Source organism: Ranitomeya variabilis, chromosome 4 (assembly GCF_051348905.1).
Source record: "Ranitomeya variabilis isolate aRanVar5 chromosome 4, aRanVar5.hap1, whole genome shotgun sequence".
NCBI lineage: Eukaryota > Metazoa > Chordata > Amphibia > Anura > Dendrobatidae > Ranitomeya > Ranitomeya variabilis.
Window position 1 is genome coordinate 94,638,170 of NC_135235.1, and position 24,634 is coordinate 94,662,803.

Consider the following 24,634-nt stretch of genomic DNA (forward strand, 5'->3'; position numbering starts at 1 on the left):
TTCTCCTGCTGTCTCCCGGGATAAGAGCGTCCTGCGCTGGACAGCGGGGCAAAGAATCAAATCCGGGACAATCCCGCACAATGAGGGACGGTTGGGAGCTATGTAACTACTACGTATTTTTACTGAATTGAGTTAGTGTCCGCGTGGAAAAAAAAAATCATCTGTGTGTCCCACAGCCGTTGTGCGCTAATCACTGTTGAACATCAGTGATCAACCTCCAGTTGTTGGAGGTTTTTTAAAACAATAAAAATATAATTCTGATTAGTGACAATAAAATATATAAAATATACCATAGTAATCGTCAACTACTACACTACTTTTTACTGAATTGAATCAGGTTTGTGTCAGCTGCAGGCGCTGAGTAATTTGCTTTTTACTGATGTCCGTTTAGTAAATTTTTATATATTTTTTCGATATTCTTTTTTTTTTCTCTTCTAAATAAAAAAATAAAAGTACACCAAGCACTCGCAAATACACCTGAAAAAAATTTGGTACAAACACCACACATGTTAAAAAAATGTTGTCCCGCTTGTCCCAAATCCGGTATTCAGCGGAAGAGACATACGCTTTCCATGCCTCCGACACTAACAGTGAGGGAGAGGATCCCACCTTCCTTTATGTTCCCGACTCCAACTTCTCTTCCTCCAGTGATACCGAACCGCCACGCAGATGCCACTGGGCAGAAACAGAACCAGCGCCCACCATTACTGACCTCGTATAGACCTCACCTCCCAAAAATTATGAGCCACAGATTGCTGATTTTGTGATTCAATGAAGAATCCAATTTGACAACCATCGGCCTCACAGAAATTTACTTTTTCAAAGTCCTTTTCTCTAAAGATTTTCTAAAACTCGTGGTGTCACAAACAAGTGTGTACACCCAGCAATTTTTACCCCAAAATCCGACTTCATCATTTACCAACTGTAAAACCTGTAGATGCCATAGAAATGATTAAGCTTTGGGCCCTGGTTCTTTACATGAGGATAGTGAATAGGCCAGAGATTTGGCAATATTGGAGTGTTGACATTTTGTTTAACCCTCCAGTGTTCTGCATGGCTATACCCCTGTCAAGCATTGAGGCCATCCACAAATTCTTGCATTACAATGATAATGTACAATGTCCTGTCTGGGATGACCCCAACTTTGACTGACTTTTCAAAGTTTGGTCGGTCATTGAGCACTTCAGCAACAAGTTTGCTGAGGTGTACGAAACCAAAAGTGACATCAGCGTGGATGAGTCCCTAATACATTTCAAAGGGAGGCTCAAATTCTGGCAATACCTGTCCAGCAAGAGGGCCAGGTATGGAATTAAGCTGTACAAACTGTGTGAGAATATCTCAGGGTGCACCCAGAAGTTTAGGGTTTATGAAGGAAATGACACCCGGATTCAATTCTCTGAATGCCCCCCTGTCCTGGTAGTGAGTGTGAAAATTGTGTGGGATTTGGTGCACCCACTGCTGGATCAAGGTTATGACCTTTACGTAGATAACATTTATACCATTGGGCCACTGTTAAAGTCCCTCTCTGCATGAGCTACTGCAGACTGCAGTACAGTCTGCAAAAATCAGAGAAGCCTCTTTAAGATTCTAATTGGGCAGATGCTCAAACAGGGCGAGAGCAGAGCCCAATGTAGCGACAACATCCTGGTGGTCAAGTGCAAGTACAAGTGAAAAGTCCTTATCTTGACCACCATACACAGTGATGTTAGCACCCTCAGCACTGAATGAGGTAACTCTGCATAGGTCCATAAACGACACTGTGCACTGGGGTACAACAAGAACATGGGAGGAGTTGATCTCTCTGTTGTCAGCTTTTAACCCTTATAACTTCCCAATAAAAAAAATTGTTTCCATAATCGTGCTGATTTAAAGTAGACATGTGGGAAATGTTATTTATTAACTATTTTGTGTGACATATCTCTCTCATTTAAGGATATAAGAATTCAAAATTTGAAAATTGCAACACTTTCTAAATTTTTGCAAAATTTCTCTGTTTATCACAAATAAACGCAAGTCATATTGAAGAAATCTTACCACTTGAAAGTTATTGCCTCATAAAGTGACAGTGGTCATAATTGTAAAATTTGGCCCATATTCTGCAATACCACAGTATGTTCATTGCATTCTTATTTATTAAAAGTTTTAATTAACGTTTGGTATTCTTTAAGTTAGAATATGTGAATGTGAGATTTTTGTGAGAATGTGTGATGCTTATGATCCCATGAATGGTGAAAGTGCTTTTAGCGGTGGGAACTACATGGGGACGTGCTAACATTTTTAATTTTACTGGATGTCTCCCCAATCGAAGTGTTGATACCCTCCTGTTCCAGTTCATTCCAAGGTCATCTTTGTTTGCCATGAGCAGGTTCTACAATCATGAGGTTTCTGCACATGGAGAACTATGGAGCCAGCATAATTTCAGCAGGAACCTCAAGAAGCTAATTATGGCAATGCTAAAGCAGTCAGCGGTGTCTTTGAAGAAGAAAAGCCGACAGCAACCTGTTCTCCCTCCTTTGGTCTTGTGGTGTTTATTAATGAGATTGTTCTCCATATAAATATGGTCTTTAAGGGTGTTCACTTTAAATTGGAGTCATACATTTCCTTTTTTATGACTAAACACTATTGTTATTGGTTGAATTTAATTTCATATTTATTTAAAGTTTTAATGAATGCAAGATTAAGCGTAAAAAAATATTGTGGTTTATATCAATGCAATGCTGGTGTGTAGAGTCTTTATCTAGCAATTATCCTTGTTATTTGTTTATTTATTTGTGGTCAGTGTGCGGCATTCGTGATCCTATGAATGCCCAATCACAAGTGTCCGCTTACTAGCTTAGCTGATTTCAGTTTCCATTCTCTGTCTACTGGCATTGAGCAATATCGTTTGTTCTTTTTCTTCTCCTCCTACTGGTGATGATGAGCACCTCTTCCAGAATGACCTGGTTATAAAAGCCTCAAGTTATGGTCACTATATTACACTTGGAAAGTTCATCGTTGATTCACAAAGACGAGAAGACAGGGATCAGAATGAGGTAAACTAAATACCTTTATATTTCTACTGAATGTTTGGGTTTATTAAACCCCAAACTGCCCTATCTAGTTGAAATGCTAATAGGACTCTGCCTTGTATTTTACTTAACTAGCTTAGATGTCAACTATATTGTGCTTTGAAGACATCTAACAACTAAAAACTTAAGTTTAAGTGGTAGAGAAAAAAAGGACATAGAAACAGAGATTAATTGAGAACTATAGTAATTCATGAAATGATAGTTCGTTCACAATAGGAGTTTCATAGGGTAGAAATTACTCAAGCTTGATATTAATGTAATGTAGAAAGCAGAACCTAGGTGCAAGGTTAAGTACCTCAACATCCATACAATAGCCACATTCCATCAGCCATAACTTTTTATTTTTCTGTCAAAGCTTATAATTTACCATATAATGACAAATAAGAAAATATGGAAAATAATTCTCCATATTTCTGCATAAATTTTACCTAAAAATATATATTTCAGATTTTCACACACCTCCTAAAAATAGGTTTAAAGAACAAAATCTAACAATAGGTAAAAATGGTGAGATTGACATTTATTAAGTGAGGAAAATTATCCAATATTACTTTTCTGTGAGTGTCAAAAGTCTGTTTTCAGTATCTGGTGTGACCAGTTTGTTCAGCAATCACTTCATCTAAACATTTCTCATAAGTCCTGAATGAAGGCTTGAAGGAATTTTAGCCCACTTCTCCATACAAAACAGTGCCAACGCTGTATTGTTTATGATCTTTTCCCAAGCATGAACTGACAGCAAGGTTTCTTTACAAATCTGTTGAAGTGTACTTAATTATGATGATATACAGTGTGTCCGTAAAGTCATGGTGCACTTTTGACCAGTCACTGGAAAGCAACAAAAAATGATAGAAATGTGAAATCTGCTCCAAATAAAAAATAAAACTCTCCCAGCTTCATACCTATTCAGTGCAGTTCGATGTGGGCTCCATTTGTTGCCCTACACACATCCAAATGATAGTTAGGTTCTTGCCACACGTAGGTAAGGAAGTCTGTATGTTCAGCAGCCCATATTCGGACATTATGGTGATGAACATGTCCTCAGATATGGACGGTCGCCTCATCGCTAAACACAATCTTCTGCAAAAATCTTGCATCACTGTTGATCTCATGAAGCATATCTGTAGTAAACGCGCATCGATTGGGTCTATCCGCCGGTTTGATAGAGTGCAACAGCTGCAATTTGTACCCCGTAAAACAAAGGAGTATCTTTAACACCTTATGAACTGTAGTCTTGCTTAGGTGTAATTGTCGAGCACACACATGCACTGATTTTTTAGGGCTCCTTAGGTAGCTATCCCATATAGCATCTACAGACTCGTCACTGACTGATGGCCTACCAGAACAGGGTTTCCCCACCAAACTGCCGGTTTCCTTCACCGAGTAATGTTATTCCTATGTGGTGGCGCTTCGCTATAAACGATCCGATATTCACATAGCACTTTGGTCACGGATTCGAATTTAGCGAGCCACAGAACACACTGAACTTTCTTCTGTACCATCCACAGCTCGACTGGCATGGAAAACCTCACAGCTGGCATAAGTTTGTGGCTGATTAATGTCAATAACCTGGCAGTGTATTAATCAGAGTTCAGGGGTTAATCTCACTGGGGGCTCAGCAACAGCTTAAATGAGTTTGTGTTGTTTGGTTTGTTCTTGTTACCTCTCATCATGAACGGGTCTGATATGATTGGGCCAGAGAAAGGGTGTCAAAATGTAAATTATAAATAGATCCTGTGAGTGGTCAAAAGTGCACCATGACTTTACAGACACACTGTATATCATATATATATATACACACACAGTGTCTTGAAAAAGTGTTCATACCCGGTTAACTATTCCACATTTTTTCACGTTACACCCACAAAACTGAAATGTATTTTCTTTGGATTTTATGTGCTATACTGACACAAAGTAGCAAGTATATGTGAAGTATAAAGAAAATGATTTTCAAATTATTTTAAAAATATAAATCTGAAAGTTCTGATATGCATTTATATTCAGTCCCCTGTCGTTTGATACCCCTAAATAAAATCCTGAATGACCAATTGCCTCCAGAAATCAAAGAATTAGTAAATTTAATCCACCTGTGTATAATTTATTCTCAGTATAACTACAGCTGTTTTGTGAAGGCCTCAGAGGTTACTTTTAGGGAACAAAAAAGGACAATGAAAACCAAGAAACACATCAGATGATTCAGGGATAAAGTTGTAAAGTAGGGTTGAATTATAAAACATAGCCCAAGCTCTGAACATCTCACGGACTACTGTTCAATCCATCATCCAAAAAGCTACATTTCATTGATGGTGTCATGAATTCACAGATGTACTGCTCTATACTGAAAGAGAAGATACTGCCATCACTACATGCACTTTGTAGACATGCACTTTTCCAACATGACAATGATGTAAAGCACATCTAAAGCCATTGTTGCGTTTCTGAAAAACAGGGTGAAAGTCTCAGTGACCTAGTATGTCTCCTAATCTGAACCCAATTGAACACTTATGGGGAGTTCTGGAGAGACAAGTTGAGCACCAGCCTCCATTCAGCATCCAGACTCTAAAACAGATTATTCTTGAAAATTTGAGAAAGATAGATGTTGAAATATATCACCAACTTGTTTATTTAATGCCTAGAAGACTTGATACTGTTCCGAAAAATCACGGAGGTCATAAAAATACTAGATGTAGATGTAGTCCAGGACTAAGAGCTTTACAGCTTGAAATGCATAGATCCTTTTATCTTTCCCCCCTCCCATCTTGAGTCTACCTCCCTTTCTCCCTCATCTTTTTGGCATGTTTTTTTGTTCTTATAATTTTAATGTTAATTTTTTCTAATTAAAAGTCACGTTTTAACTGTACATAATTAAGTGGATACTGGATCCCTCTTGTTTTTCCTACACTCACATGCTGTGATGACCAATCACAGCCATGCTTTAGCATGGCTATGATGGGGCCGGAAGTGCCAATAACCTAAACGCTTGTTGATTGACTGCGCTGCAGCCTTTCAACAAGCTTTATTCAGGTGTCAAACCTGAACAGTAACACAGAGTTACATACAGTAAGTTGAGACTGATATTAAATGAGGAATGTACTTTGCACAAAACAATAGATCACGTAAATATAACAAATCTGCTTCTTTCTCCAATTATGAGACATTTCTTACCTTCTACATTCCATAATGAACTAATCAACTATTCTAAAAAAAAATGTTCAAATCCATCTTGTTCAAGGCAAGACATATTGGCAGCATAGAAAGTCAGGTTACACAACAATATTGAACTCTATGGAAGAAGAGGAGAGAAGCAGATTGAGCAGAAGAGAAATAGACTATGCTGATCATGACTCTACCTAGCTTATCCCACCGCTCTGCCATACACCTCAGAACTGTTTTATAATTTCCTCCATGCCTCTGCAGCTTCTGTTAGTGTGCTACCAAGATATGGGAGACATCATAGCAACTAGTGTCTGCCCACTAGCTCAGAGTCAATTGTAAATTAGAGTTACAACCTAAAATGTTAGAAAAAGAGAAAAAAAATAGTGACAATTTAAAATAAAAGTCATACAATATTGTATAAATAAGTACACAGTTTATTCTAAAAAGTTTCTTGAAAGTATAGTTCCACTTTAACTGATCCATAACTAATAAATAGTACTGTACATTTGCGCGTATATTATGTGTTAGCATTTTTTAAATCAATTATCATTAACAATTAACTCCTTTATTTATATTTACAGTGGGCCATCAAAGGAGACATTAAAGGTGCATTTGCTACAACTTAAATGTCACTTTACTTGGAAACTTCTTCTACAGGACACAGAGCTTAATGAATTAGAAGACAGGCTGTATGACCAACAGAAATTTCTTGTCACCAAGTACAAATACATGGTGTACAATTTCCTGGCCTATGCGATGCATCTGAAAAAGGATTACACAAAAGCTATCACCACTTTGGAGATAGCAGAAGAAATAATTAAAGGAAACAATCCAGATGGGGCTGGTCAAAAATATTTGGTGACGTATGGAAATTATGCCTGGGTGTACTACTACATGAAGCAGTATGAAAATTCTCAGAAATACATAGATAAAGTAGAGCAGATTTATAAAGAACTGGAAGGTCCACAAGAAATAGCAGAAATCTATGGGGAAAAAGGTTGGTCACTGGTAAAATTTTGTGGACAATATTATGAAGATGCAAAACAATGCTTTCAGAAGGCTTTAGAGCTAGATCCAGAAAATCCTGAGTGGATCACTGGATATGCAACAGTTGTCTACAGACTGGAAGGTTTCAATGGCAGAAGATGTGCTACTTCAGAATGCAAATCATTAGAGTTATTGAAAAATGCAGTAGAGAAGAATCCAAGTGATCCTGTGGTGAAGGCGCTTCTTGCATTAAAGCTGCAAGACCTAAAAAGGACTGGTGAGGGAAAAAGATATATTGAAGAAGCCTTAGAGCAAGCTCCAAACTATCCATATCTGCTCCGATATGTTGCAAAGTTTTACAGAAGAGCTAAGATGATAGATGAGGCCTTGCGTGTCCTTAAAACTGCAGTAGATCTTATCCCAACTTCTGGATTTTTGCATCACCAGATTGGACTATGTTACAGGAAAAAGTATTTCTTGCGTAAAAATCAAGTACTTGGAAATGGGAACAATTATAACAAACGAGTGAACTCGGAAGAATTAAATGGCCTCATCCAAAATGCCCTCTTATATTTTGAAAAGACTCTAGAGTGCAAGAAAACATACGTATATGCACATGTAGACTTGGCAAATATGTATAGTGAAGCACAGGAATATCTTAAAGCAGAAGAGACATTTAAAACTGTTTTAGCATTCACCAATCTTATAGATGAGGAAAAGCAGCAGATCTATGAAAATTATGGATATTTCAAAGAATTCTGTCTGAGGTCTGAATCCGAAGCCATCGAATACTATAAAAAGAGTTTACAGATCACTGTACCCTCGCGAGAGAGAGAATGGAGTGAACAGTGTCTAAGAAGAATTTCTTCAAAGAAGATTAAGAACAATATTCGTGATGCTAAGGGTTACGCTTTGCTTGGCTTTGTCCATAAGACTAATGGGGAAAGAAATGATGCAGTTAATTGCTATGAAAAAGCCTTGAGATATGACCCTTATAATGAGGAATATGTGAGTGAGCTCTGTGAGCTAAGGCTGGCAATATGAAAAATGAGTGAACCACAAGATATATTGTATATGTAAGGTTTTCCTTTTTCCTTTCATGAATGTAAACTTCAAGACATATATTGGAAACAATTAAAACTAGAGTTGAAACGAGGAGAGAATGGGGAGGTGTTGAAGTGTCTCAGTGCTTTTATAAGTTGGGAATATGCAAAGAAAATAAGGAAAGCACTTTATGTGCAGGACCATCTCTTATAGCAGTGGTCCCCAATCTTTCTTACCTCGAAAGTCACCTTCAGCTCTGATAGATGGTCACGAGCCACATTCAGCAGGATCCCTCCCACTTAAAGTATGACACCAAGAGCCCTAGAGTGCCAATATAATAGCAGCCAATGGAGAGCAGAGTAAAAACTTGTGTCCCCCCTTCCCAGGGGTGGGATTCAAATTTTTAATAACAGGTCCTCTAAGTCGCGGCGGCCGGAGTTTTGGCCACGCCCATTTTCAATAACCCCGCCCATACTAATAAGCCACGCCCAGTGGCACAATTCATATTTTTGGAAGCAGTTTGTCTCCCTTAATGACAAGAATACGTTGTGACATACGGTATTAAAGTCATGGACCATACTGTATAACGGCCACACGATGCTCCATACTGTATAATGGCCACACATGATGCTCCATACTGTATAACGGCCACACATGATGCTCAATACTGTATAACGGCCACACATGATGCTCCATACTGTATAACGGCCACACATGATGCTCAATACTGTATAATGGCCACACATGATGCTCCATACTGTATAATGGCCACACATGATGCTCCATACTGTATAATGGCCACACACAGTTCTCCATACTGTATAATGACCCCCCCCCCTTGTATGCATGGCTCATACTCCCCCCCGTATGCATGGCTCATATTCACTCCCCCCTGTATGCATGGCTCATATTCCACCTCCCCCTGTATGCATGGCTCATCTCTCCACCCCCCCACCCCCCGTATGCATGGCTCATCTCTCCACCCCCCCCTGTATGCATGGCTCATAATTCCCCCCCCCCCGTATGTATGGCTGATGGCTCATATTCCCGTATGCATGGCTCATAATTCCCCCCCCTGTATGCATGGCTAATGGCTCATAATTCCCCCCCCCTGTATGCATGGCTGATGGCTCATAATTCCCCCCCCTGTATGCATGGCTGATGGCTCATATTCCCCCTCCCATATGCATGGCTGATGGCTCATACTCCCCGGTATGCATGGCTCATCTCTCCACCCCCTCCCCCGCTCCTTCTCCCATCTTGCATGGCTCGGGCGGCTTACCTTCCTCCTTCATCCCTCCGCCCCCCATACTCACCTGTCAGCTGTCCCGCACACCGCGCGGCTGCGCCGACATCCTCCCTCTGGCTCTGTCCCGCCGCAGCACCTTCTTCCTGAGTGAGCGGTCATGTGGTACGGCTGATTAAGGTCATGAATATGCGCATATTCATGACCTTTAATGAGCGGTACCACGTGACCGCTCACTCTGGACGCGCTACAGACGCTGAGACCAGGCATCGCTGGAGCAGGGTGAGTATCGTCTTCAAGGAGGGAGGGTGGGACTCGGAGGCGGGCGGGGGCGGTCGGTCACGTTTGTGACCCGGGACTAAAAAAAACCAAAAAACCTTGCTCAGGTGCCGCCCCCCCCCGCAATGTCGCCGCCCTAGGCACGTGCCCTCGCGTGCCTAGTGGCAAATACGGCCCTGTGTGTGATCCCGGCCTTAAGGGCACAAAAATTGAGTTTGAAAATTGCTAAATTTGACAAAACCTTGTAAGTTATGCAGTGTCCAGTTGTAGAACTACAACTCCAAGCATGCCCTGGCAGATTCATGCTGGGGACTATAACGTCCGGAGAGGTATGTTTGGGTAATTACTGCACCAGTCCTTCACATAATTCATAGGAAATATTGCAAATCCCTAAAGGTACCGTCACACTGGGCGAGGTTGCAGCGATATCGCCAGCGATCCGTGACGTTGCAGCGTCCTGCATAGCGATATCGCTATGTTTGGCACGCAGCAGCGATCTGGATCCTGCTGGGATATCGCTGGTTGCAGGGAGAGTGGACGAACTTTCTTTCGTCGCAACTCTCCCGCTGACATCGCTGGATCGCCATGTGTGACGCCGATCCAGCGATGTCTTCACTGGTATCCATGGTAAACATCGGGTTACTAAGTGCAGGGCCGCGCTTAGTAACCCGATATTTACCATGGATACCATGGTAAAAGTAAAAAAAAAACACTACATACTCACCGTCTGTTGTCCGTCACGTCCCCTGGAGCTTGTCGTACTGACTGTCTCAGCGCCGTCCGGCCGTAAAGCAGAGCCCAGCGGTGAACCTGCAGTAACAGCGGTTCACCGCTGGGCACAGCTGTTACGGCCGGCCGGCGCTGAGACACAGTCAGTGCGGCAAGCGCCGAGGGACATGAAGGACGACAGAAGGTGCGTATGTAGTGTTTTTTTTTTTTTTTTTCATGGGGACTTCGGCACCGCTGAAGACAGTTTCAGCGATGCCGAAGTCGCTTGGTCGCTGGAGAGAGCTGTCTGTGTGACAGCTCCCCAGCGACCACACAGCAACTTACCAGCGATCACGTTGCTGGTCGCGATCGCTGGTAAGTTGCTCAGTGTAACGGCACCTTAAGTGACAAGTACACAGCGGCGCACTCACCCTTAAATCCAGCCTTATTCCTGGCAGCCTGAAATACAGAAGTCAGCAGTGAATCCCAGGCGCCGGTCACATGACCCTGGAGGACCCCAGATGATGGGCTCACTCACCATAGCGCAGCGCCGGGCCGCCTCATACACGGCTCCTGCTGGGAGTGGGACTCATAACAAAGCCGCGCTCAGGCCGGAACCGCAGCTGCTGCACAGCACGGGGCGTCTCACTGTTACCATGGCAGCCGATAGCTCCCAGTCTCCTCCCACCATGCCACTGCGTTTACTAGTTATCTCGGCCACTCACATTAACCGCCACTCTACCCGTGCCCTGCAGTAGAGGCGCTTCCGGTGTGAGCGAACTGCATTATGGGGATTGTAGTTTACACCCTCCCGGGGTGAACAATCCCCACCAGCAGCACAGCAACCCGTCCGGGGGCGGTCCGGAGGCGGTCCAGGGGCGTGGTAACCATTTTCAATTACCGGAACGCTGGCAGATAGAAATTTTAGTAAACGGCTGCCGCGTACCGGTTCGTACCGGCTGAATCCCACCACTGCCCCTTCCTTATAAGCAGTATACTTACATCCATACAATCCCACATTAACCCCTTTCAATATTCTTTGATCAAGCACATTCATCACACTATCGCACCCAGCCTCAATCAATGCACTAACTGGCAGTGTCATCCTATCTCCAGTTTACCATGTATATCCCCCCATATAGACATATCCAGATCTGCTCTTCTATGCAGGGCAACTCACAAAAGTCACTCTCTGTCTCCATACTTGTTTGCTGAACCTTGTGCTAATGCACCAAGCTGACTCTCAAGCCACATGTTGGGGACTCCTGCACTATAGGTATAATCGCGTGGAATGATGTGCTGTATTACACTGACTTACCTTGGGTGTGCTGGGCCACAGCACTTATGGATGTGTGATAACAGGTAGTGCCGTGTGCTATGTTGCAGAGTGCGTCTTCTTGCAGTCACCGCTGTACTTACGAGAGCTTCAATCAGCAAGATATCTTGAGTAAACAGTATTTACTTCATACTGGATAAGCATGAGATACAATTCAGTGTCACACAGTCCATGCACTGCTGACATAACACATTCAAGAAGAAGAAGAAAAACAGGAAGTAAGAAAACAACTAACAATTGAGAGCTTCCCTCCCCACATTACAGCAAGTATATAACTTTACACACTATCGCCATCTGCTGTCTGGTTAGTATAAAGTCCTCCTTTCACTTATAATAAGTCCTAATCTGTTGCATATGCCAACACCCTTTCTCAACAATAAGGACTTATTCAATCAAACCCAACTTTTTTATTAGTCTCTGATGTTTATCAGCATTCAACGCCTTCGTGAAGATGTCTGCTGTCATTTCTTCAGTAGGACAGTACTCTAACTTCAAGACTCCTTGTTCCTGATGATCTCTCAAGAAATGATATTTCACATCAATATGCTTAGTTCTTGGATTGACTCTTTCCATCTGAGCAAGAATAAGACATCCTTGATTGTCCTCTTTCAGTTTTGTTGGTGCCAACTGTGGTTGTCCTAATTCTGTCAACAATTGTCTTAACCACAGTACTTCTTGACTTGCATGTGCTGCGGCAACATATTCTGCTTCTGTTGGAGATATTGTCACAATTGACTGTTTCTTACTTGTCCAACTTATTGGTCCACCTGTGAGAAAAAAAATATGTCCACTGGTAGATCTTCTGTCAGTTGGATCTCCAGCCCAATCTGCATCAACATATCCTGTTAAAATGCAATCATCACTTGTGGGTAATTTCAGCTTAACATTGCTAGTTCCTTTCAAATAATGCATTACTCTCTTCACGGCATTCCAATCAGCTTTATTTGGTTTTGATACCTTTCTACTCAGGATTCCTACTGCTGCTGCGATGTCTGGTCTTGTAACGGTCGCTAGATACAGTAGTTTTCCTATTGCTGTTCTGTATTCTTCATTATTTGGTAGCATATTTTTTTCGCTGTCCATCTCTTTGAGATAATTAGTTTCCAGTGGAGATTTTACTGTTTTTGCATCCTTTAATCCAAATTTTTCTGTTATGTCTTGAATCATGTGATTTTGATTCAGTAGGAAACTTCCGTCTTCTTCTCTTTCTACCTGTATTCCTAGATATTGTTTTACATTTCCCAAGTCTTTGATTTCGAAATGTTGCTTCAGGATTTTTAGAATGTTTTCGTTATCCCTTTCTTGTTCAAAACAAATCAAAATGTCGTCTACATATATGAGTATATAAATCCATCTATTAATCAGCCTTTTTGTGTATAAGCATGGATCAGCTTTGCTTCTTTGAAATTTTACATTTGTAAGTACTTCCGTGATTTTGTTATTCCACGCTTTAGCTGCTTGCTTTAAACCATATATGCTTTTCTGTAGTTTACAAGCTTTGTTTGGATTTCTTTCATCTTTGAATCCTGGAGGTTGTTCCATATAAATGTCTTCTGTTAAATCTGCATTCAGAAAAGCTGTCTTTACATCCAGATGTCTCAGTTGCATCTGTTTCATTGCTGCAACTGTAAGTAAAGTTCTTATTGTAGTGTGTTTGACAACTGGAGCAAATGTCTCATCATAGTCTTCTCCATATTTTTGAGAATACCCTTTAGCTACGAGTCTTGCTCGGTATCTTTCAGCTGTGCCATCTGTTTGGTATTTAACTTTAAAAATCCATTTACATCCTATGGTTTTTCTTCCTTCTGGTAAATCTGTTAGTGTCCATGCATTTGAATCATGCATGGATTTAATTTCTGTTTCTGTTGCTTCTATCCATTTATTAGCTTCTTCTACAGGAAGTTTAGATATGTCTTCCCAAGAGGTAGGCTCATAGATTTTTCTTATGCTTGTCTTGTATAAGAGACGTTTTGGTGGTTTTCCTTTGTTCTCTCTCATTGAACGTCTTGGTTCTGTGTCTGTTTGTAGTTGTGATTCTTCACTTTCAGTATTTTGTTCTTCATTAATTTCTGTTTCTTTCTCATCAGATATTTCTTCAGTTGTGTCACTATTGGTTTTCTCATTTTTTGTTTCAACTGAAATCATAATGTCTTCATTTAAATCTTCAATGAATGTCACACTGTTACTCACCGTAACTCTGTCTGTTTTGGGATCTAGGATTCTTTATCCTTTGCAATTTTCACTATATCCAACAAATATTCCTTCCATGGATCTGTTTTGAAGTTTGGAACGTTTTTCTGTTGGAATGAATATAAAAACTTTATATCCAAAAACTTTTAAATGATTGACACTTGGTTTCATACCTTGCCACAGTTCATATGGAGTTTTCGTCAGTTTTCTGGAAAAAAGTCGGTTCTGTAGATATGTAGCTGTCATTGCTGCCTCACCCCAATATTTATCTGGTAGATTGGAATCCGTCAGCATACATCTTATCATTTCTGTTAGAGTTCTGTTTTTTCTTTCTGCTACTCCATTTTGTTCAGGTGTGTATGGAACCGTTTTCTGGTGTTCTATTCCATTTTGTCTTAAGTAGTCTTCTATTCTGTGACCTGTAAATTCACCTCCATTATCACTTCTGATGACAATTGGCTTCGTTTGAAATTTGTTACTTGATCTTGTTACATAGTCTACAAGTTTATCAAAAACTTCACTTTTGTTTTTGATTAAGTATATGACTGTGTATCTTGAGTAATTGTCTATAAAAGTCAACATGTATCTATTGCCTCCTGATGTAGTCACTTTCATGGGTCCACATATGTCAGTATGCACCAAATCAAGTGGTCTTTCGCTTTTCATCTCACTTTCTTTTGGAATAGATATCCTTGTGGCTTTGGATTTTATACAACATTCACATCTTATGGTAATTGAGCAATCTGATATCTTTAAATCTTTTGTCAATTCTTTTCTCTGTAGTTCCCTTATACTGTCAGGGTGTCTATGTCCTAGACGTCTATGCCACATGTGAATACAGTTTTTGTGATCATGTGTACATACCTTAATCTGTTCCTTTGGAGTGTCAAAATGATATAATTGTTCATCTGCCTTGACTTTAGTTATCACCTTGTTTCCTGCAATAATTGCACACTCATTTTCTTTGAATTTCACTGTAAGTCCTTTTGCTGTTAAATGTTTCACAGATAATAATCCACCTTCCAATTTTGGAACATACAACACATCCTGTACAAGTATCTTTGAATCTTGCCCGAACTTGTTTGAACAATTTAGCATACCTTTTCCAATACCTTCTGCGGTTATTTTGCTTCCATCTGCAAGATAAATGGCTTCTTTCTTATCTAAACCAAGATCAGTAAAGAAATTCTTGTCACTTGTCATATGACTCGTTGCTCCTGAATCAATAAACCAACCAAGTGATGATTTCTTGTCTGTTACTTTAAATGTGCCATTCCAATTATTCTCACATGAATCAGAAATTGTGTTTTTTACTTTCTGTGTATGCTGTTTATGTTGTAATTTTTGTTGTTCTGCTTTCCATATGGTACAGTCTTTCTTTAAATGACCTTTTTTCTTACATCTGAAGCATTCTCTTGTCTCTTTATTATAGGGTTTTTTGAATTCTGTAGCTTTAAGAGCGTTTTCACTGTCCTTTTCAGTAGAAGAATCATTTCTTTGTTCTTTTTTTCTCTGATATTCATCTATTAGTCTTGTTTTCACAAAATCTAATGTAATGTCAGTTTCTGGTCTCATCTCAAGGGCATTTATCAAGGCTGTATACGAATCTGGTAAACTGCACAACAATATAGCTGCTACATGACTTTCTTTAACGTCTTCACCAATAGATCTTAGCTGTGATATCACTTCCATCATTGAGAATATGTGCTTCTGCATATCGTCATTTGCACTCAATCTCATACTGTAAAGCTTTCTTAATAAAAATAACTTGTGATTCAAGCTAGGTCTTTCATACAGTTTTCTTAATGCTTCCCACATTCCCTTAGCTGTTTCTTCATTTCTTATATGTATTAATTGAGCATCATCCACTAATAAGCTAATGGTGGCTTTAGCTTGTCTATTCTTCTTATCCCATGTCTGATTATCTGGTCTTGCTGTAACAATTACTTCCCATAGATCATCCTTAGATAACAACATCTCTACTTTGAATTTCCATAACTGATAATTTTCACTATTCAGTTTAGCTACTGTAAATTTCAGTTCTGTGTTACTCATCATCTTTATATAGTCTTACTTGTTTAGAGAGTTGTACTGAAGATATTCTCCTGTATGTCCGGCCTGTGCTGAATTCTCTGTAATTATATCCAGCTCCTGGGATCATAAATTCCTCTGTTTCTCTGTATCTGGATTTATTTCCTTCTGTTTACAGAGCTTATCTGTGTGCTCCATTATCTGGGGTTATAAACCAGAATCCTGCTTCCTGGGCTTGTAGTGCAGATCTGTAGTGTCTGGGCCTATAACCTGTTGCAGAGTGCATCTTCTTGCAGTCACCGCTGTACTTACGAGAGCTTCAATCAGCAAGATATCTTGAGTAAACAGTATTTACTTCATACTGGATAAACATGAGATACAATTCAGTGTCACACAGTCCATGCACTGCTGACATAACACATTCAAGAAGAAGAAGAAAAACAGGAAGTAAGAAAACAACCAACAATTGAGAGCTTCCTTCCCCACATTACAGCAAGTATATAACTTTACACAGTATCGCCATCTGCTGTCTGGTTAGTATAAAGTCCTCCTTTCACTTATAATAAGTCCTAACCTGTTGCATATGCCAACATGCTATACCCAGTTTCCTATACAAAAATGAAGAATAACTGATCAAGGAGTGGAGAACCATGCGGTCACTATCGGAGGAGAACCGTGCGGTCACTATAGGAGGAGAACCGTGCGGTCACTATAGGAGGAGAACTGTGCGGTCACTATAGGAGGAGAACCATATGGTCACTATAAGAGGACCGTGCAGTCACTATAGCAGGAGAACCGTGTGGTCACTATAGGAGAACCGCGCGGTCACTATGGGAGAACCATGCAGTCACTATAGGAGGAGAACCGTGGGGGCACTTTAGGAGAACTATGCGGTCACTATAGGAGGAGAACTTTGCTGTCACTATATGAGGAGAACCATGTGTTAACTATAGGAGGAGAACCGTGTGGTCACTATATGAGGAGAACTGTGCTGTCACAATAGGAGGAAAACCCATGCAGTCACTATAGGAGGAGATCCGAGCAGTCACTATACACACTACTCTGTGTTTCAATGAAACAGCATGAGGGGGACAGGGGAAGTGGAACACAAACTGGGATTAGTCATGGCACACAACACATATAGAGAAAATGCATTGATCCTGGCAAAACCATCTAAATTATAGTAACTTCTTTAGGATCAACACCAAATTAATTTTTTTTTCTCCTCTTATTATCCCATATTACCCATCTCCTAAGATCTAAGTTCTTTTCTATTTTTGTCATCTTTACCATATGAATAGGTTTATTTTAGCAAGATAAATTGAATTATTTTAATTCTTTTTAGTATACCATGTAATAGACTGAAAATTGGAAAACAATCTTTTATGGATTGTGGAAGCATGGTAAAAATGCAATTCTGCCATTTTTGTTTAGATTTTAACATTTTACTATTTTAAAAAAATTACTGAATGAATAGATTGGACTAGTTAAAAATGCCAAAGGCTTCATTATCACAGTCAATAAAAGCATAAGCAAATAAGATCCCATTAAAAATTACAGAAACATGGTAAAAGACCATCTATATATATAATTGTCTAAGGGTTTTTCCGTCTGTCTGTCTGTCTGTCTTTCTGTCTGTCTGTCTGTCTGTCCTGGAAATCCCGCGTCTCTGATTGGTCGAGGCCGCCAGGCCTCGACCAATCAGAGACGGGCACAGCATGGCGATGATGATGTCATAATGGAAATCCCGCGTCTCTGATTGGTCGAGGCCGCCAGGCCTCGACCAATCAGCGAAGGGACCGGGTCTGTGCTGGTTAGGTTCTCGCCGATGCCAAAGCAAACTTCAACTCGATGTGTGTCCTCGGACGCGCATTCACCTAGAGAGTATTGCGGGCACAGAGACTCATCCGGTCTGTGTGCTGCAACACACGTCGCTGGCCAATCAGAGGCCAGTAGCTGATATCGGTGTTCACGTGACTGGGGGCACATGTCAGTGATAACATGCGGTCCCGTTGCTTGCACGCTGAAGTCAGCTACTGGCTTCAGAATAGGACGTCGCGTGGCGGAGATGGGAGGGAAGGTGAGTAGAATCATTTTTTTCTGTGCATTAAAGAATAGGGGCAGAATGGGGGCATATGCCAGGATGGGGAACATACATACCAGGATAGGGCACCCAGGATAAGGGACATATATACCAGAATGGGGGACATATATATACTAGGATCGGGCCGAGGATAACAGACATATATACCAGGACGGGACATATATAACAGGATGAGGGATATATATACCAGGATGGAGCGAGGAAGGGAAGCATATATACCAGGATGGAGGACCTATTTATAAATACCAGGATGGGACCAAGATATGGAATATACATGCCAGGATGGGGGCCATATATATTACGATGGGCCCAGGAGGAAATACATTATGCCAGGAAGGAGCCCAAGATGGGGGACATTACTGCATAATGGGGAAGGTGCAACTTGCATGTCCTTATTGGATTTAGAACGGTAAAGGGGATCATACATTTGACAAACTTGTGCGGGAAGATGGGGGTCAGGTCCAATTCTTTCACTGGAGCCCATTGGACTCTAGTTACACCACTGATTGGGCAGTAGGGCTTCATAGATATGCAAAGATGGCAGATATAGAGACCTTAATCAGTCCCCATCTTCAATGACAACTTACAAGCTCTGTGCGATCACCCTGCAGTGGGACAATAGGGTGATCAAGAGGGCTCATCCGTTCTGTCTAACCACTAGACACCTAAGGGACTGAACTGCAGAGTTTGGGGCTATTGTAGAACATCCCATATGATAAATATTTACTTTATTGTAAAAGGGTCAATTAGCTTAGGAATGACATTTAGTTATGTTTTACATTTTGTTTTGTAAATATAAGTGTTTCTTAAAGATACCGTACTCCTGTTCAATAAATAATAGCTCCAGCCACAAATTACCCAAAAGTTATAACTATGTAAAATTGGTATACTTATATTTCACTCACCTTCACTGTTTTCAATACGACTGTATTCTATTCAAAGAAATATGAGAATATCTAAATATTGGTATATAAATAAATATGATAGACAGAATGGTATAACATTATCTAATCATTGATTTTATCAATAAAGTCTCTAAACTGGTAAATACAAATTTGTTAACCCCTTCACCTTGGAGCTTTTTTCGTTTTTTTCGTTTTCGTTTTTCGCTCCCCTCCTTCCCAGAGCCATAACTTTTTTATTTTTCTGTCAATATGGCCACGTGAGGGCTTATTTTTTGCGGGACGAGATGTACTTTTGAAGGATACCATTGGTTTTACCATGCCGTGTAATAGAAAACGGGAAAAAAATTCCAAGTGTGATGAAATTGCAAAGAAAGTGCAATCTCACACTTGTTTTTGTTTGGCTTTTTTGCTAGATTCACCAAATGCTAAAACTAACCTGCCATTATGATGCTACAGGTCATTACGAGTTCATAGACACCAAACATGTCTAGGTTCTCTTTTATCTAAGTGGTAAAAAAAAATTCCAAAGTTTGCTAAAAAAAAAAAAAAAATTGCGCCATTTTCCGATACCCGTAGCGTCTCCATTTTTCGTGATCTGGGGTCGGGTGAGGGCTTATTTTTTGTGTGCCGAGCTGGCATTTTTAGTGATACCATTTTGGTGCAGATACGTTCTTTTGATCGCCCGTTATTGCATTTTAATGCAATGTTGCGGCGACCAAAGAAACGTCATTTTGGCGTTTTGATTTTTTTTCTTGCTACGCCATTTAGCGAACAGGTTAATCCTTTGTTTTTATTGATAGATCGGGAGATTCTGAACGCGGCAATACCAAATATGTGTAGGTTTGATTTTTTTTTTATTATTGTTTTATTTTGATTGGGGCGAAAGAGGGGTGATTTGAACTTTTAGATACTTTTTATTTTTTTTATATTTTTACACACTTTTTTTTTTAATTTTGGCATGCTTCATTAGCCTCCATAGGAGGCTAGAAGCATGCACTACATGATCGGCTCTGCTACATAGAGGTGAAGCACAGATCACCTCTATGTAGCAGAAATGCAGGGTGGCTCTGAACGCTGACCACAGGGTGGCGCTCAAAGCAATCGGCCATTAACAACCATAGAGGTCTCAAGGAGACCTCTGGTTGTTATGGCAATGCACCAATGACCCCCGATCATGTGACGGGGTCAGCGGAGCGAGCACTTCCGGCCGCGCGGCCGGGAGAGCTAGTTAAATGCCGCCATCAGCGTTTGACGGTGGCATTTAACTACTTAACGGGCGTGGGCAGATGTCAGTTGTACAAAACAGCTGACATGACGCGGCTTTGAGGTGGGCTCACCGCCGGAGCCCACCTCAAAGCGGGGGTTCTGCCAGCTGATGTACTATTCCGTCAGCTGGCAGAAAGATGTTAAAATACAATTTTTTATGATGGAATATTGTAGTTACTGCAAAACGTTTTGAAAATAGATTAAAAAAAACAAAAGAGGGGGGGGATAGAGATCCCTTAAAAATTAACTTTTATTAATATATTAAAAGTATAATCAATAATAAAAAAGTGCTAGAGTCAAACAGGAACCACCCAATACACAATGGGGGGTGCATTATACTCTGTGAGGCTTCATTATACTCTATTAGGGCTGTCCCACACGTCCAGATAATTCCGGTACCGGAATAAATCGGTACCGGAGTTATCCGTGTCCGTGTGCCTGGGAACTCACGGAGGCCATACGTGCGGCACACGTGTGCCGCCCGTATGGCAAGTGGGTACCACACGGAGCGTGTGGTACCCACTCTGCATGGTGCTGAAGCTGCGATTCATATCTTCCCTGCAGCAACGTTTGCTGTAGAGAAAATATGAAGAATAGTGTTTAAAATAAAGATCCATGTGTCCGGCGCCCCCCCCGCCCCCTGTGCGCCCCCCCGCTGGTCAGAAAATACTTACCCGCCTCCCTCGCTGCTTCCTGGTCTGGCCGCGGCTTCTCCTGCATGCGGTCACGTGGGCCCGATCATTTACAGTCATGAATATGTGGCTCCACCTCCCATAGGGGCGGAGCCGACTATTCATGATTGTAAATGATCGGCCCCACGTGACCGCATACAGTAGGAGGCGCGGCCAGACCAGGAAGGAGCGAGGGAGCGGGTAAGTATTTTCTGACCAGCGGGGGGGCGCACAGGGGGTGGGGGGGCGGCGGACACATGGATCTTTATTTTTAACACTATTCTTCATATTTTCTCTATAGCAAACGCTGCTACAGGGAAGATATGAATACCGGCTTCAGCACCATGTGGGGGGGACAGCGCTTACTGTAGCGCTGTCTCCTGCACGCACACGGACCCCAGACGGAGAATGTCCGTGTGAGGTCCGTGTTTTACGCGGACCCATTGACTCTATTGGGTCCGTGTAAAACGTGCGCTCCCACGAACACTGACATGTCTCCGTGTTTGGCACACGGAGACACGGTCCGCAAAAAATCAATGACATCTGCACAGATGCATTGATTTTTATGGGTCTACGTGTGTCAGTGTCTCCGGTACGTGAGGAAACTGTCACCTCACGTACCGGAATCACTGACGTGTGAAACTGGCCTTAGGGTGCATTATACTCGATGGGGGCAGCGTTATACTCTATGGGGGCTGCAGTATACGCTATGGCGGCTGCTTTATAATCTATGGGTCTGCATTATACTCTATCAAGGACCAAGGGGAGAGCATTATACTATGTGTATTCTATGTGGGCTGCATTATACAATGCACTATATGGGTCTGCATTATACTCAATCAAGGACTATTGGGAGTGCATTATGCTATAAGGGGCTGCATTATACTGTATGGAGGACTATGGGGAATACATAATACTATATATTTATAGAGGGGTAACAATACATTGAGATAACAGGATTTCATATATATTTATTATATACAGCTCTGGCAAAAATTAAGAGACCACTGCAACAAAACCCTGTCATGGGCAGCCCAATCTCCAGACCTGAACCCCATTGAAAACCTCTGGAATGTAATCAGGAGGATGATAGATAGTCACAAGCCATCAAACAAAGAAGAACTGCTTAAGTTTTTGCGCCAGAAGTAGTGTGAAATACTGGTGGAAAGCATGCCAAGACGCAGGAAAGCTGTGATTAAAAGTCATGGTTATTCCACAAAATATTGATTTCTGAACTCTTCCTGAATTAAAACATTAGTATTGTTGTTTGTAAATGATTATGAACTTGTTTTCTTTGCAGGTCTGAAAGCACTGGGGGTTTTTAATTTTGTCCATTTCTCCTTTTCAGAAAAAAAATAAAAAATGGATTGCTTGGAAATTCAGAGACATGTTGTCAGAAGTTTATAGAATAAAAGAACAATTTGCATTTTATTCAAAAATATACCTATAAAGAGAAAAATCAGACAAACTGAACATTTTTATATATCAAGCGTCCAACTACAATAGAATCACCACCTTAATATAATCATAATTTACCATATCCTTTGTAAAAAGGAAAAAGAGGCAAAGGCAAAATATTGTGTTATGTTAAAATAATCAATTTATTATACTGTACAAAAATAAAATAAAATTAAGCAAAGGAATTTCTCAGAATGCATAAAGCAGGGGGTAAAACACGGGCAAGAGACCATAGAAACAAGGCAGCTGTGTGACGCTCAAACACTGTTGTTATAAATAGTAAATATCAATACAATATATTGTTCGTCAGATAATGTTCAGTAAAAGTGCATAGTGCTAATTCTATAAATCATTATCATAGCCACAATTATGTTATACCTATAATCAGTGCAAGGGAATCAATGTAAAGAGCAAAATGCAAAAAGGTGCCTTATCTAAGGCAGCAGTCCGGAATTGTACAAGCCATATTACTTACATAAGTATAAGTCCCAGTCCTGGATACCCCTCAGCCACCCCAACAGCACCATTTCGCCGTATTGGCTACCCCTATTGAGGAAGCCAATACAGCAAAACGGCGCTGTATATGTAATTTTTGCCAGAGCTGTATTTTTTTTTTACCCTTCTAAAATCTTGTTTGCTTTTGCAGCTGCTGCTTGACATTGAGCATTGCTGCTCAGCTTATTTGTAATCCAAATACTCAAGTCCTCCTTATCCTGTTCTGCAGTCCCCAATATGCTTCCATTTAACCCCTTCATGACCCTAGATTTTTTCGGTTTTGCGTTTTCATTTTTCGTTCCCCTTCTTCCCAGAGCCATAACTTTTTTATTTTCCATCAATATGGCCATGTGAGGTCTTACTTTTTGCAGGACAAGTTCTACTTTTGAACAACATCATTGGTTTTAGCATGTCGTGTACTAGAAAACGGGAAAAAAATTCCAAGTGTGGTGAAATTGCAAAAAAAAGTGCAGTCCCACACGTGTTTTTTGTTTGGCTTTTTTACTAGGTTCACTAAATGCTAAAACTGACCTGCCATTGTGATTCTCCAGGTCATTGCGAGTTCATAGACACCAAACATGTCTAGGTTCTTATTTATCTAAGTGGTGAAAAAAAATTCCAAACTTTGCTAAAAAAATTTTTAAAAAATTACGCCTTTTTCCGACACCCGTAGTGTCTCCATTTTTCGTGATCTCGGGTCGGATGAGGGCTTTTTTGCGCGCTGAGCTGGCGTTTTTAATGATACCATTTTGGTGCAGATACATTCTTTTGATCGCCCATTATTGCTTTTTAATGCAATGTTGCGGCAACCAAAATAAAAGTATTTCTGGCGTTTGGAATTTTTTTCTCACTACGCCATTTAGCGATCAGGTCAATCCTTTTATTTTATTGATAGATCGGGCGATTCTGAACATGGTGATACCAAATATGTGTAGGTTTGATTTTTTTATTGTTTTATTTTGAATGGGGCGAAAGGCGGGTGATTTAAACTTTTATATTTTTTTAATTTTTTTCATATTTTTTAAAACTTTTTTTTTTTTTTTTTACTTTTGCCATGCTTCAATAGCCTCCATGGGAAACTAGAAGCTGGCACAACTTGATTGGCTCTGCTACATACGAGCGATTCTCAGATCGCTCCTATATAGCTGAATTACAGGCTTACTTTGAGCGCCGACCACAGGATGGTGCTTCCAGCAAGCAGGGCATCAACAGCCATAGAGGTCTCAAGGAGACCTCTGGTTGTCATGCTGATGCATCGCTGACCCTCGATCACGTGACGGGAGTCAGCGATGCGCTCTTTTCCGCCCGGAAGCGCCTGTTAAATGACACTGTCAGCCTTTGCCAGCAGCATTTAACTAATTAATAGCGGCGGGTGAATCGCGATTCCACCCGCCGCTATTGCGGGCACATGTCAGCTGTTCAAAACAGCTGACATGTCCTGACTTTGATGCGGGCTCACCGCCGGAGCCCGCATCAAAGCAGGGGTTCTGACCTCGGACATACTATCCCATCTGAGCTCAGAAAGGGGTTAATCTACATGCAGCAATAGGATTACTTTGTCATACGTGCATTCATTTTCTTTTTGGAATTGATGTATTCATAACATTTTAGGTGATTTATTTTAATGTTGCTGGCAATTTGTGTTTCAGTAGCTAACTTTGCCAGCTTGATTTCTTTTTAACATTTCATATTG

At 40.8% G+C, this 24,634-nt stretch overlaps 1 protein-coding gene across 1 annotated transcript; it reads left to right on the forward strand.

The window, feature by feature from the left end:
* The first annotated feature begins 956 nt into the window (after positions 1-956).
* On the forward strand, positions 957-8,406 carry LOC143768444 (interferon-induced protein with tetratricopeptide repeats 5-like). Its single transcript, XM_077257115.1, has 2 exons — positions 957-3,032; positions 6,803-8,406. Exons 1-2 carry the CDS (start codon positions 2,962-2,964, stop codon positions 8,250-8,252), a joined length of 1,521 nt encoding a protein of 506 aa, XP_077113230.1. The 5' UTR covers positions 957-2,961; the 3' UTR covers positions 8,253-8,406.
* The last annotated feature ends 16,228 nt before the right edge of the window (positions 8,407-24,634 follow it).